At 58.9% G+C, this 14,935-nt stretch overlaps 1 protein-coding gene across 2 annotated transcripts; it reads right to left on the bottom strand.

The window, feature by feature from the left end:
• Positions 1-1,058: 1,058 nt before the first annotated feature.
• Positions 1,059-12,941, bottom strand: FSCN2 (fascin actin-bundling protein 2, retinal). Of its 2 annotated transcripts, none has more exons than XM_024979659.2 (5): positions 6,541-12,941; positions 2,954-3,110; positions 2,419-2,599; positions 1,979-2,174; positions 1,059-1,857 (listed from the first exon to the last, which is right to left on the bottom strand). In XM_024979659.2, exons 1-5 carry the CDS (start codon positions 7,364-7,366, stop codon positions 1,652-1,654), a joined length of 1,566 nt encoding a protein of 521 aa, XP_024835427.1. In that variant the 5' UTR covers positions 7,367-12,941; the 3' UTR covers positions 1,059-1,651.
• Between the last annotated feature and the right edge of the window lie 1,994 nt (positions 12,942-14,935).

Below are 14,935 nucleotides of genomic sequence, written 5' to 3' on the forward strand. Positions count from 1 at the left end.
GTGGTGTGCTCCAAGTTGGGGTCTGGGGTCATCACACAGACCCAGCACTGGAGTGTTCTTCTGAGCAGGAGGGAGGACCGGGAGGGGTTTCTGCCCACCCAGTCTGTTCTGCGCCTCCTGTCCCCGTGTGTGCTGGAAGCAGTGTGACAGTTGCCTTCAAGGATGAGCAAGCAGTTGGCCTCCGGTCCCTGCTGGCTTGGGTGGTCCTTACACAGCCTGGAGGGGAGCTGTGGCCCAACCAGGGAAGGGCCTGCACCCCCTTAGTGGCTGTTTCTGAGGGTCATCTTCCTGTCACCTCCCGGGGGAGGAGGAAGTGGGCAGGCCAGCCCACAGGGACCCCCAAGCCCTCTTCCCTGCCTCCCGTCGCCAGCCACTGCCCTGGGCTGCACAGACTCCGCTCAGCGTGTCTGAGGCCAAGTACCCAAGTCCAGCCAAGGTCAGCAAACAGGAGACCCTCCTTGGCGCCTACTGGAGCACTTGAACAAGGGTGCCAAGAGCGCCCGGCAGGCAACCCTCCTGTCCCTCAGGCCACCAGGGGGCAGTGCAGACCGCACGCAGGGCAGTCCCCTCGTCCCCTCCGGGCCAGTGTCCATTAGAGCCCACCTTGACCTGTTGGCCCATGTGGGGCCATCCCTAAGGTGTGGGGAAGCGGTGACGCAGGGAACCAGCCAAGGGGGGGCCCTGGAGAGGAGTCCCAGCTGCCCCCCTTTCCCAAAGCGCCTCACACTGGCCAGACTCACTGGAAGGGGCACTTCAGGCCCCAGGCAAGAGTGGGGGCTGCCCAGGGTGGGAGAGGGTGTGGGCTGAGGGGAACGGTCGGTGAGGCCGGTGGTCTCCCCCTACTTTTGCTCAGGCTGTCCCCCCAGCCCTCCATCACCCCAGGCCTCAAGGCCTAGGCCAATCCCAGGGGGCACACCTCCCAACCCACTCCCACCTCCTGTGGTCCAGGTTACCCAGCACCTCCAGGAGGTATTGGCCTGGGTGGGGGTCCTTGGCGACTGGGGTGTTTGGGTGCCAGCTGGTTTGAGGAGACCTGTGGGTGAACCATGGGCCTTGTTCTGGTGGTCCACCCTTCCTACACTGGGTGGCAGCAGGCCAGTGCACAGGCTGAGAAGAGCCCTCTCCCCCATGGTTGGCTGCACATAACCCTGTCTGGGAGGGCTGGAGATCACTTCATCAGGTGCTTCCAGGATTCCCTAAGACCCTGCCCCTGGGGAAGGGAGCAGTGATGTGTGCTATGAAAACCCTGAAGACCCTCTAATCTACCTGACTTGCTGGGGACTGGGATGAGGCTCCTCCCAACTGTCCCACTCCCATCCCTGTCCTGCTGAGTAGAATGGGGGTCCTCTCCACTCCCCACGAGCTTGGGGAGGAGCTATGTGCCAAGGAGTGATGCAGACAAAAGAAGGCCTGGGACTGGCAGTCCAGGAAGGGGTCTCGGGACGTTCAATCGGCTGGACAAGCGCTAACCTTGGATTTTCTGGGCATGAGGGATGGCGGAGTGTCGAGCAGTCGAGCGACCATCGCAGGAAAGGCCCAGCGGGCCTGCGGCGGGTCGGTGCAAACCCTTCCCCACGCACCCCGAGCGGCGCCACTGACCCGCGAGCCGCTGGTCACAGACACGGTTTAATGGGGGACAGACGGGCGGCGCTCAGTATTCCCAGAGCGCAACCCCAGCCGGCGCGTCCGCGTCCGCGCGCAGCAGCCCCGAGGCGCCGCCACGCAGGTACTTGCCGCTCCGGGCCCGGATGGCCAGGCGGCCGCGCTCCCGGAACTCGAACAGGAAGTCCTCGGCGCGCTCGCCGTCGCTGCACACGCTGCCGTGGCTGCCGGTGTGCCAGAACCCGCCGCCGCGGCCTGGGGTGGGGCAGAGAGGGCTTGACGGGCGGCTCGCTCCCTGATCTGGGCTGGGCACAGCCCCCACTCTCTCCGGCCCCCACCTCCCGCTGCTCCCCAGCCCCATCCCGCTTGCCCGCACCTCGGATCTGGTAGGCGCCGTCGCTGAAGCTCAGGTGGAACACGTCGTAAACCGAGCGGTTGGTGTCCAACTGGTTGGAGCCACGTCGGTGGCAGACGAAGCCGTCCAGGCCGCGCAGGACCAGGATGGGCCGGTTGATAAGCTTGAGCGTGAACTCCTCGTCCTCCCCTGCTGGCGAGACAAGGGCTTGAGGGGCCTTCCCACAGCCGCGCGAGATCGCCAGGCCAGGACCGGCCCCGCTTGTGCGCCTGGATCTGCCCACCGCTTATGTGAGCCCTTGGTTCCCCAGAAGTGCAGCAGTGATCGGGGTGCTCTGGATCTGAGCCCCCACGTCAAGAGCAACGGGCTGGACCAGGGAGTATGACTCTTGTCGTAGACAGCAGCAGCTCCATGGGGAGGGAGAGGGCCCAACCCTGGGTGGAGACAGGGGCTGAGCTGGCACTGCCCCCAGGCAGAGCGCCCAGCCCCAGGCTCCCCGGGGCAGGAGGGGTGTGCTCACCCACAAAATCGCTGATGGCCGCCAGCTGCCCATTCTTCTTCATGCACACATAGCGCCCGTTACTGGCCTTGAGGGCCACCCGTCGGCCCCGCCACTCCATTTCAAACATGGTGTTCTCAGAACTGGAAGGAGCAGGTCAAGGTCCCCTCAGAGGAGCAGGACATGGGGACTCAGGGTCAGACCTCCCCCATCCCCTTCAAGTCCAGTACCACCCGCTCAAGGCACTTGACTTCCACTGCTACGCCCACCACCATGAAGAGCTGCCCTGCACGCTAGCAGCCTTCTTCCCTGGTTGGGCGGCTACGTGGTCCCCATGGTTGAGGTGGAGGCGGTGATGCAGATGGTAGTGGAAATGGAGATGATGGTGGTGGTGGTGATGGTGGAGGAGGTGGTGGTGACGGCAACGGAAGTGGTGTGTGTAAAGGAGGCGATGGTGGAGATGCAGGGGGTCACAGAGGTGAGGATGGCGCACTCACACTTGTGTAGCTGTGGCCTGGATGCCCCCGTGGGTGACCAGGGTCCAGTAGCCCCCAGTGCTGGAATAGAAGGTGCACTTCTTTGTCTCCTGGTCAATTTGCATCAAGAAGGTCTCGTGATCCAGTTCTTCATCTTGGTTGGCTGAGACATTGACCCCTGGAGGGAGGAGATGGGAAGCCCCTCACGCCTCACCCTGGGTGGGGTGGGGAGCAGAGGGATGGGAAGGCATGCTCTTGGGGCATCCCTGAAGTCAGCAGGGGTCTCTTCTAGAACCCTTTGGACTTGAGAAGATTTGGAGTTCTGCCCCAGCGCCGTGCAGGCACATTGTGGACACACACACACCGCTTCCTGGAGGCCAGGTTCCCAACACAGCCCCAGGAGCCAGGCCCTTCCGTGCCGCCAAATCCCCTGCCTCAGCTAATCAGCAGGTAATCTACTTGCTCCTGCTCTCTGGACCCAGGACTTACAGCAGCCTCTATTTATAACTCCTCTCTAAGCTGCCGGGTGGACACAGCAGGGTCCCTGTCCTTCCCTAGCATGGTTCAGGACACAGCGGGGGCCTGGGGTCTGCTCCTGGGCACTGAGCTGGGGCTGGCCCCCTGTCATCTCCTCAGCCCCTCATGCACATGTGTATGGTCTCCCAGGACCCCGGAGGGAGGGCAAAGCTACTTGGGACTCTGCTTGGGAGGGAGATGAATGATGAATGGGGCATCTATGACCAGGGTGGGGAAGAGCAGTCAGGCAGTGGGGTTTCCCTGGTATCTTCCCATAAACCACATCCTTGTTTCATCGCAACTGGCAGATCAGAGTTCCACTGAGGCAGAGCCCCAGCAGTTCCAGCAAGCAGAGCAGAAGGGAGTGGGGCATACCCCCACCAGGGCTGAAGGGTCAGGGCCATATCCTGTCCTGCCCCGCTCCCTGGGAAGGAAGTGGGGCAGCACGCAGGGCCCAGACTGGAGAGGGGGGGGCCATGGCTTTGTCCTCTTTGTCCCCCAGACTGGAGTCTGTCTCCCTTCTTACACAGATCACTGATCAGATCCCAAGAAAGTGACCCCTTCTCCTTGCCAACCCCACCATCCCATCAGCAGTGCTGCACAAAGTGAGCTCCTGCTCCCCCAGCCTGTGATCAGCAATAACAAGACAATGGCCTTGTTCTCCAGATGCTGGCCCAGGGGAGCAGTGGACAACAAAAATGGTATGTCCAGTGCCCACGACTGCTGGGGTTTTGGCCAGGGATGGCCTCCCTGAAGCAGGACCTGAGAAGGTGAGGGAGCCATCCGACAGGTACTAAAGGGAGGCGTGAAGCCAGGAGTCTGAGGCTGTGGCTTCAAGTTTTTCATCCCCATCTCTGAGGTCAAGCCTCTTGGTGTCCCCAGCATCACCTTCCACACACCCTCTCTAGATAGGATACAGCCCAGGGGCTCGGTCTCACACAGTCGGCTGCTCCTGGGACCCCGATCTTGCAGCATCAGGGTCTCATGGAGTCCTGGCTGGTGCCAGCAAAGAGTATGGACCCTACTGTCCCAGGAGGGATTGATCAAGTGGTGGATGTGTGAGCAAGAAGGGGTGTCTGAGAGCATTTACAGGAGACCTATTCTTACTCCTGCAAAGCCACAAGAAGAGCCAGTGCCCCTCTTCCCTTTGGACTTTGTTCTGTTTGGACGTGAGGTCTGGAATAGCAGCAGCCGTCTTGTAACCACAGGGGCACCAGTCTGAGGTCAGAGCTGTCCTGGGAGAGCAGTTCCTCAAAGAGGAAAGAGCAGAGGACTTTGGTGATGCCACTGAGCTGGATGTGGTGCCTGTTTGGGACCCCACCACCCCTGTGCCCGCAGACCTCTACTTAGGCGAGATATTAGTGTCCTCGTGGCTTAAGCCAATAAGCAGCCATTGTTACTTGCAGCAGCAAACACTGCTTGTTGGGCAGCCTGGCAGCAATGCCACATCAGTGAGGGCTGGCAGTGGACATAGCAGAAACAAGCAGACTCTGGCTGATGGAGGTTGGGAAAGAAAAAAAAAATCAACAGGAAAAGCCAATTTGCTCACAAACGCCCTGGCCTGGGGGAAGGAGACAAGTCTGGGGGCTACCTGGCCAGCAAAATGACAGGGACCAAGGGACCAGCAGCCCACTCCGCAGAAGCCACCACCCCAGCTGCCTGAAAACCTAGCGGCTCTATCCCCTGCTCCCTCAGCCTGAGATGCCACAGTCTGCTTCCCTGAATCACTGGTTAGCAGTCAACATCGGAACATCTCAGGGCCAGGTCTGGTGCCCCCAGGCTTATGCAAGGAAAGCAGGGAGGTGAATGTAGGTACCTCTGGCCTCACAGTGGTGCTGGTGGGGGGGTGAATCTGTTCCTTTGTGCGGGAATTCCCCCATCAAAGGGATCGGGTCAGATGCAGGGTAATCCAAAGAATGAAAAATGGTTTATACGGCTACCATCCCCCCTCACCACCACCACCACCGTCATCTCCATCAGCACCAATACCATCACCATCAGCAGCAGGGCCACCGGCACCAGCTCTGTCACCATGGCACCCTTACCATCACCACCATCCACACTACCACTTGTCTCGCTCACAAGCTGAACGTGGACAAATGCTTTGTAGCCAACATTTCCTTTGACTCACAGAGAAAGCTTTCCCCACTACTGCCCACCTTTTACTGGCAAACCAAGCATATGGGCCTTGGTCAAGGCCAGAAAGCAGTGTGGCCAGACAGTAGGACCTGTGACGGGAAAGACTGGGGCTGTCTGTCCTCCCTTACACCTCAGGGCCCAACCACACTCCACAAGGATTCAGGGGTGTTTGCTGAATGCCGGTCCCTACTCAGCACTGGCCTTGAAGATCCAAACGACAGGTAGGAGTCCCTAGAGCCACAGCTGGCCACCCCTCTATGTGCTCAGGGCTGGGACCAGGTGGTGGCAGTGAGCCGGGTCCGGGTACACCCACCCCTTCTGGGTGCACAGAGCCAGGAGTCCAGGCGGCATGGAGCCACTCTGGAACCTCACTTTCCTCGAGGGGAAGTAGGAGCTGCCCATGTTCACCCCATAGGCAGGTGATCATGTGTAGAAGGGCCCGCGGGTCACATGAAGCAGGTGACCAATGATCGGGGACCTGGGGGGAGCCACTCGACACCTGCTGAGCAGAGAGTGTCTTCCCACCAAGGAGTCCAGGCTCTGGAGGAGCCGCTTGCATCTCCCTGGACTGGAAGGCCCCCAGGATCCCGCCCCACTCCATTCGTGCTGCCTGCCCTCGCTGCCCTTGGCCATAGCCCCAATTTCCTTTAAAGTTCAGAAGTGGGGTGATAGAAGAAAAGGGGAAGGGCGGTCAGGGGGCAGCCTGGTGCGGATGGGGCCTGCCCTCCTGCCCCTCACCACAGCAAGCCTGGGCCTCAACCACCTCCACCTGGGCGCTGCCCATCCTGCGTTCAGCAGCTGTCTGGCGGGCCTGAGGCTCAGCAGGGACCCCATACCTGGCCTACGGCCCACTGTATTCTACAAGTGTATTCTCACCCCTCAACCCGGAGCCACTCACTACAGGACCCTACACACACACACACACACACACACACAGGCCCGCACCCCGTTACCTTGCCGCACGGACACGTAGCGGTGGTTGGCGGCCACCAGCACCACCTGTGGGTGACTCTCCTCCAGGTCGAAGAGCTCGTCCTTGCCAGGCCGTGTGTTGCGGCCCGCCCTGAGCGTGCCCGCGGGGCCCACGGGTGCCAGGTAGTGGCCATCGCAGTCCTTGAAGGCCAACTTGCCCGCCTTGAACTCAAGTGTGTAGCGGGCACGAGCCTCGGGCTCCCAGACGAGGCGGCCGTCGCTGCGCAGGTAGCGGCTGTCACAGGACTTGAGGCAGTACTGCCGGTTCTGGAAGATGAGCGTGACAAGCGCGTCCACACCCCATGGCGTATTGCTGTCCGCTGCGATCTCATCTTCCTGCGGGCATAGGTGTGCGTAGCGCCGCCGGCTCACGCTCAGCAGGTGGGCCTGCGGGTGGATGGCCAGGTGCACTGTCCACAGCTCGGCTGGGGTGATGGCCGTGGCGAAGCAGGACAGCTGGTCCTCGGTGCCACCAAAGAAGCGGCCGTGCGGTTCCGACTGCAGCACCCAGCGCCCATCGGGCTGCGGCAGGACCAGGAAGCGGCAGTCACGACCCGGCCGCTCCGCCTCGCAGGCCACACGCCCGTCCTCCTCGGCCGACAGGTAACGGCCCAGGTGGCTGCTGCGAAACAGCACGGCAGTGCCCTCCCCTGGGTCCGGCTCCAGCACCCACATCTGCTTCCGCTTGAGGCTGGGTGCTGAGGCATTGACCTTGAAGCCAAAGCTCTCGGCCGTCAGGTAGCGGTCAGTGTCATTGACGAGGCCAAACTGGATTTTCAGCACCTGGTGCAGGCCATTGGTAGGCATCTTCGGGCCTGGCTGAGGTCCCCGACGGGGGCCCAGGAAGCTCTCTCTGTGCTCACGGCCCCTGAGGTCCCCTAGAGGCCCGGCTCGTCTGGGTTGGCCCACGCCCCCCAGGCCCGGCTGGCGTCATGGACCCGCTGCCCTCTCAGATGCTGCCTCTGACCAGCAGTGGAGGGCCCAGGCAGCTCTTACATGGCCAGCGGGCAGCAGAGGGAGGGTGGGAGGGCGGATCAGAAGTGTGCCGGCTTAGGAACAGCCTTTCGTTACCCCAGCTTGGATTTCAGCCACTCCCGGACTGCCCAGGGGCCAGAGCCCGGGGCCGGCGGGGCTGGAGAGTGCCACTCGCCGCAGGGCTGACCACCTCTTTGTGCTCACTGGCGGCTGCCCGGCCCTGGCTCCGGCACTGTGCCCCACCCTCTGGATACCCACCCCCCAGTCTTGGCCTCTCTCCTTGCCCACCTCCGGGCCTCCAGACCCACTGCACAGACTCGCCAGCCCAGCCCAGCTCTTTCCCGGGGTAGAGAAAGCTGCCTGGTGGAAAACTTGCGTGTGGCCGCAACCCGATCGCAGCCCTCCACCCTCGGCCGCCAGATCCAGTTACCGCTTCTCTGATTCCTTGCTGCTACCTGGGCAGCTGTGACTGAGCCTTGCACTGTCCTCCTCAGCAGCCCCTGGGTCACAGCCTGCAGCCCCGAGTCTGGTGCTTCCCAAGGATGACCTGTAGCTGGGAAAGTGGCAGGCAGGGCTGTCAGTGCCAGTGAGCGGGCCAGGCAACCCCCCCATCCTGGTACTCATGGCACCCAGATCCATGCCAGGTGTGAAGAGGCAGCTGCTCAGCCAGATTCACACTGGCCAGGCAGCCTGGCTTTGCCGGGCCCTGGGGGGAAGGGCCCTCAGTTTGGGCTGAGGTGGCAGCTGTGTGATGGAGACAGTCACGCCCAACTCGCGGGCTGCACAGCGAGAGGGTGACCTGGGAGCACACGTGTGGAGCAGGCGTCATCCTGGGCAGCATGAGGAGGTGGCAGGCCGCGGGACTTGGGGTCACAGGGCCAGGCTCGGACCCGACCCCTGTACCCTGAGCGACTCTCAGGGCCTATGAGGTTGCTCTGTCTGCCATGGGTGGGCTCTGGTGAAACCAGCCTTGATGAATGGCCCTGGGGACCCCTGAACTGCCACTCACACTACATAGAGCGACTGGCCTGACTGTGGGTCCTTATGGGGTCCTTAATGGGCCGGGTCCCACTATCACACAGAAGCAAAGCCTTCCCAGCAGAAGGATAAGGGTAGCAGGCTAGGAGAAGCCACAGCTGACTCCCTCTGATCCTGGTACCTCCCAGCTCAGTCTCTGGGGTCCCACCCTGTTGTACCTCCCCAAACCCTGAGCCTGTGGATGCTGTCTTAGGGGGCTGCGGTGGGCCTGCTCAGCTTCGCCCTGCCTGTCTGTCTCTTGCACCTGCCTCAGGGGCCAGGAGCCAAGTAGTGAAACCAGAGCCACCTGCCCTGGGCCCGGGCCAGCCTCGGTGTCTTCTTCCTCATCACAGCATGTGACCCTCAGGCCTCCCTGGGGACCCGGAGTGGGAGCCACAGGGCACTTCCAGCCTTGGCCTCCTGAGTCTTGCTCTTGATGCTCCAGGCATCACCCCTCCATCCCTTTCAAGGCCATGTGAGGGTCCAACAGAATGAAGGGGCCTCAGGTTGGGCATGCGGAGGCCCCAGGAGGTGGGTGGGGCGGATGGGCACACGGCTCTGGAGTCGTTCCTCCATGTTCCCAATCCCGGGCAGTGACCTCCCCAGGCATGTGCAGACACTGAGCAGGAGACCAGGAGACCCGACCCCTTTCTTGAGGGGTTCACACTGGGGTTCAGGGAGATAGGTCTGCACACAAATCCCCATGACAGCATGGTGCATACTGAGCGAGGAACTGGTCTTGGCTAGTGTCATCCACCTCTGTGGCCCACAGGTGTTTACGGGACACTGACTGACTAGGCTGTGTGCCAGGCACCCCATGGTAGGGAGATGCCATCTGGGGTTGCACCCCCTCCACAGAGATGACGCCCACATGAAATCCCCCCACGTTCCCAGGGGACTGCATTGCCCAGTGCTTGATGCCAGGGAAACGTCCTGGTTTGGGCGTACCAGCCGTGATGCTGTCCGCACTTCAGTTCCTGTGTGTATGGGCAGCCCGAGGGGCAGCTGTGGCCGTGGCCACCCCAGGCATGGGCACTGTTCTCTCCTTGCACTCCCAACTCCCAGCCAGCCTTCTGAAGGAGCCCAGCCGGGCCGATTAGCACGACGGCCTCATTAGCGCTGACTGGTGCTGGCAGGGCGCTCACAGGCATCACGTGCCCCGCGGGAGGAAGCCCAGCCACCAGGCGCTAAGCAGGCCTGGCTCCAGGCAGCCTCTCAGCAGCAGAGCCAGAAGTGCCGTGGCCTCTCAATTCTCAGGCCCCACAGCCCCAAGTGGGGGTAGGGTGGGGCTCCCCGGCACTGATCCAGGGGCGTGAGCCGGGTGGCGTTTCAGGCCCCGGGGGCTGGGGGGTGGGCTCTGAGAGGTGGCCCTTCCAGCACAGGCTTCCTTGAAGGGAGGGGGATTGCACAGATGGTCCCTCCTCCCTCCCTTCCTCCCTCCCCCCATCGGGATCTCAGGGCCTCGCCCAGCTGCCTGCTAGGGTCATGGTTCCTTTCTGGATCCCCTGCAAGGCTCTGGCACACAGTAGGTACTTAATAACTGCCTGTGAATGTTTGATGTGGGGGTTCCTGTGTGATGGGCCCAGCATCTGCTGATAGGTGGGGCAGGATGCCTGCAAGTCTGGCCATGTGTGTGTGTGTGCGTGTGTGTGTGTGTGTGTAAGTACCCACAGGCAGGAATTGGGCAGAGTGAGCCACAGTCATCTGCTGGGTCAGCCCCAGCCTGGAGATGCTACTCTGGATCCCAGCCTCAGAACCCCCTCGGGGCTGCCCAGCAGGATGACCAGGCTGTGGGTGGCCTAAGGGAGTTTGTTTCAGGGGCTCCTCTCACACTGGGGCAGCATCCGCAGGCAATGGGGAGCACCCTTCCCACAGAACCCCATGCCCCCTGCCAGAACTTGTCCACACAGCCACCCACTTGGGGCACACAAATGTGCCCACCACTGCCTTGTCCAGCCTTCGCCCTGGGACATAAAAGGTCCTTGCCACTCTGGGAGCCCCATTCACTTGCCCTGCTCACTTCTGAACCTGACCCCATCCCTTCCCAGGGGTGGGGGCATGAACCCACCCTGAGCTGGCATCTGCAACCGGGACCAGGCCTGAGCACAGATGTCAGGCCGTCTAACACACCAACTTCAATATGTTTGACTGGAGGAGGGCGCCATTTCCTGCAACGAGCCATGCCTCTGGCCCCGCCATCTGTGGATGGACACAGCCAGATGGGCCCTTCGGACCACAGCTGGCCCCGGAAGGTGGGAGTGGCCTCAGCTATCAGACGCCCCCAGCAGACAAGGCTGGGGCTGATCCTCGACCTCCTGCCCCCCTTAGTGTCCAGGTGGGACCAGGAGCAGAGAGGGCCTTAAAGCCCCCCAGACCTCTAACATTAACCCTGTAGCTCTCAGGAAACTTCCTTTCCTGGAATGCTGGGGATTGGGCAGTCCTAGCCATTTGGAGGGACCCCCTCCCACTCCCCCCAGCCATACCCCTCCGGGGCTACCAGGGAAAGCACCCCCACCTCTGCACGTCTAGACAGCCAGCCCTTGATGCTAGAGCCCAGCCTGGGTTCCTGCCAGCACGCTGCCTGCTGCCATGGCAACCAGAGCGTGCGCCAGGCTCGGTGCCCGGGCAACGCTGATGCTGGTGGTGTGAGCTGGCACAGGTGCTGTGTGTGTGCAGGCTGGGGGAGGGGGCCCTCCCTGCCTCAGCTGGCCTGGAGCCCTGGAAACTGGCCCAGGATAGGGGCAAGGGCAGCCCCACCGGCTAAGGAACCTCCACAGTCACACCTTTCCCAAATCAGGTCTGGACTCCCGGCGCTGAGCAACGGCAGAAGGGCCCGCAGGGCAGTGAGTCTGGGAATTACTCCTCACAGAGCAGATCGCTGACGCCTCACCCCAGAGCCTCAGCCCCAGGCCTTGGCCAGCTGCTGCCCTAGATGGTGTTCTCCCACCCCACCCTGGGCACACCATCCCTCCCATGCCAGGCCTCTGCCGTCTCTCCTTAACCCTCTGCCCCAGACTCCTCGGCCCCACAAGGTGAGGGCCGTCCTGGTGGTCCAGGTGCTGCTGGGCACAGCCCGAAGCCCTGATTTCCTCACTCCTGGGCTCATCATCTGCTTCTGGGGTCCAGCTCGGCAGGTGCCCAGGGCCTAGACTCCTGCATTGTTCCTGAAACAGGCCCACAGCTTGGTGTCCTCATGATTTTTTCATGGCGGAGCTCTCCGCTGCCCCGCAGTTCCACTTACACGGGCGGGCGGGGGCCTAGGTTGGTTTACTGGAGGCCTGCTGGCGGTTTAGGGTGACAGCTCCCCTCAGCAGGGCAGAAGGAGGGGGCGCCCACATCTCAGACTGCACCGTCTGGGCAAACACTGGGGGTGCCCGGCCTGCTCCACCCACCACCATCTCTCAAGACCTCTCACCTCCCCCACCGACCCCTCCTCCCAAGACCCTCGTCTACACACACACACACACACACACGCGCGCGCGCGCGCGCGCACACACACGTACATGCACCCCCACACACACACCATCTCGGCAGTTCCACTTTAAGCAGAGACCTACTGGCTGGGCTGGGGAGACCCCCACTTGGGGCTGTCAGGGTACGAAGTTGGTGAATCTCCTGGTTTTTGTCTCTTGTAAAGCCATAACGTGAGGGGCTGGGGAGAGTAGGAGATGAGGGCTATATCTGGCAGGAGGGGGAGGGAGAGACCAGAGGCCTCCAGGCTCCAGCAAGGCCAAAAGTTTCCAAAGGGACCACAAGGACAAGATTGAGGGCAATGACCACTGGGCAATCTTCCAGCACCCACACCTCAGGACCTTTGCACATTCTTGGGATAAGAGGAGCACTCATATTATCCTAGTGAGTCCCGGCTGTATGGGACTGAGTGAGGACCAGGTCAGCTTCATCAAAATATGACTGCCTACTGCCCACCTGGGTTTCCAGACACACCAGTGCCTAAGGTGTGTCAATACTTGGCATGGACAGTCAGGAGCTCACAATTCTGCAGGTGACCACAGAAGCCTCTGCCCAGACTCTGCCTGGGTGCACCTTCACACAAAAACACACACAGATGCCTGTACACACACACACACACACACAGACACCCAGTTCAGTTCAGTTCAGTTCAGTCAATCAGTTGTGTCTGACTCTTTGTGACCCCATGGACTGCAGCACGCCAGGCCTCCCTGTCCATCACCAACTCCCAGAGCTTGCTCAAACTCATGTCCATCAAGTTGGTGATGCCATCCAACCATCTCATCCTCTGTCGTCCCCGTCTCCTCCTGCCCTCAATCTTTCCCAGCATCAGGGGCTTTTCAAATGAGTCAGTTCTTCATGTCAGGTGGCCAAAGTATTGGAGTTTGAGCTTCAGCATCAGTCCTTCCAATGAATATTCAGGACTGATTTCCTTTGGATGGACTGGTTGGATCTCCCTGCAGTCCAAAGAACTCAAGAGTATTCTCCAACACCACAATTCAAAAGCATCAATTCTTTGGTGCTCAGCTTTCTTTATAGTTCAACTCTCACATCCATACATGACTACTGGAAAAACCATAGGTTTGACTAGACAGACCTTTGTTGGCAAAGTAATGTCTCTGCTTTTTAATATGCTATCTAGGTTGGTCATAGCTTTTCTTCCAGGAGCAAGCATCTTTTAATTTCATGGCTGCAGTCACCATCTGCAGTGATTTGGGAGCCCAAAAATAAAGTCTCTCGTTGTTTCCATTGTTTCCCCATCTATTTGACATGAAATAATGGACCAGATGCCATGATCTTGGTTTTCTGAATGTTGAGTTTTAAGCCAGCTTTTTCACTCTTCTCTTTCACTTTCATCAAGAGGCTCTTTAGTTCTTCACTTTCTGCCATAAGGATGGTATCATCTGCGTATCTAAGGTTATTGATATTTCTCCTGGCAATCTTTTTTTTTTCTCCTGGCAATCTTGATTCCAGCTTGTGCTTCTTCCAGCCCAGCATTTCACATGATGTACTCTGCATATAAGTTAAATAAGCAGGGTGAAAATATACAGCCTTGACGTACTCCTTTTCCTATTTGGAACCAGTCTATTGTTCCATGTCCAGTTCTAACTGTTGCTTCTTGACCTGCATACAGATTTCTCAGGAGGCAGGTCAGGTGGTCTGGTATTCCCATCTCTTGAAGAATTTTCCACAGTTTGTTGTGATCCACACAGTCAAAGGCTTTGCTGGAGTCAACAAAGCAGAAGTAGACATTTTTCTGGAACTCTTTTGCTTTTTCAATGATCCAACAAATGTTGGCAATTTGATCTCTGGTTCCTCTGCCTTTTCTAAATCCAACTTGAACATCTGGAAGTTCACGGTTCACATACTGTTGAAGCCTGACTTGGAGAATTTTAAGCATTACTTCGCTAGTGTGTGAGATGAGTGCAATTGTGCAGTAGTTTGAGCATTCTTTGGCATTGCCTTTCTTTGGGATTGGAATGAAAACTGACCTTTTCCAGTCCTGTGGTCACTGCTGAGTTTCCCAAATTTGCTGGCATATTGAGTGCAACACTTTCACAGCATCATCTTTTAGGATTTGAAATAGCTCAACTGGAATTCCATGACCTCCACTACCTTTGTTCATAGTGATGCTTCCTAAGGCCCACCTGACTTCACATTCCAGAATGTCTAGCTCTAGGTGACTGATCACACCATCGTGGTTATCTGGGTTATGAAGATGTTTTTTGTATAGTTCTGCTGTGAATTCTTGCCACATCTTCGTAATATCTTCTGCTTCTGTTTAGGTCCATACCATTTCTGTCCTTTATTGTGCCCATCTTTGCATGAAATGTTCCATTGGTATCTCTAATCTTCTTGAAGAGATCTCTAGACTTTCTCATCTATTGTTTCCCTCTATTTCTTTGCATTGATCGCTGAGGAAGGCTTTCTTATCTCTCCTCGCTATTCTTTGGAACTCTGCATTCAGATGGGGGTATCTTTCCTTTTCTCCTTTGCCTTTACATTCTCTTCTTTTCTCAGCCAAACACCCATGCCAAGCCCAAATCTATCTGCAGAGGCTCAGGCCATCATGAAAGAATCAGACACTTCATGTCCAACAATCACAGGCACTTATTAAGTACCTACTGTGTGCCAGAAACCTTGCTGGGGATCCAAAATGGACTAAGCTCCATCTCTGACTTCTGGGCCAAAACAGAAATGGTTCATTGCCTGGTCCTACAGTCAAACAGGCTCTGCACATGGGCACCTTCATCAAATGGTTCCCATGGGGACCATGCCAAGCCACTCAGCTTGAGGCATTAGTGCTGGTCTGCTTCTGATAAAAATCTTCTCACCTATAGGTGATATGCTATAAATGGTACAGAGAACAGGAGTGAGGCTCTGGGGATTAAGTGTGTCATAAGTTAGGATAAC

The sequence above is a fragment of the Bos taurus genome, chromosome 19 (assembly GCF_002263795.3).
Source record: "Bos taurus isolate L1 Dominette 01449 registration number 42190680 breed Hereford chromosome 19, ARS-UCD2.0, whole genome shotgun sequence".
NCBI lineage: Eukaryota > Metazoa > Chordata > Mammalia > Artiodactyla > Bovidae > Bos > Bos taurus.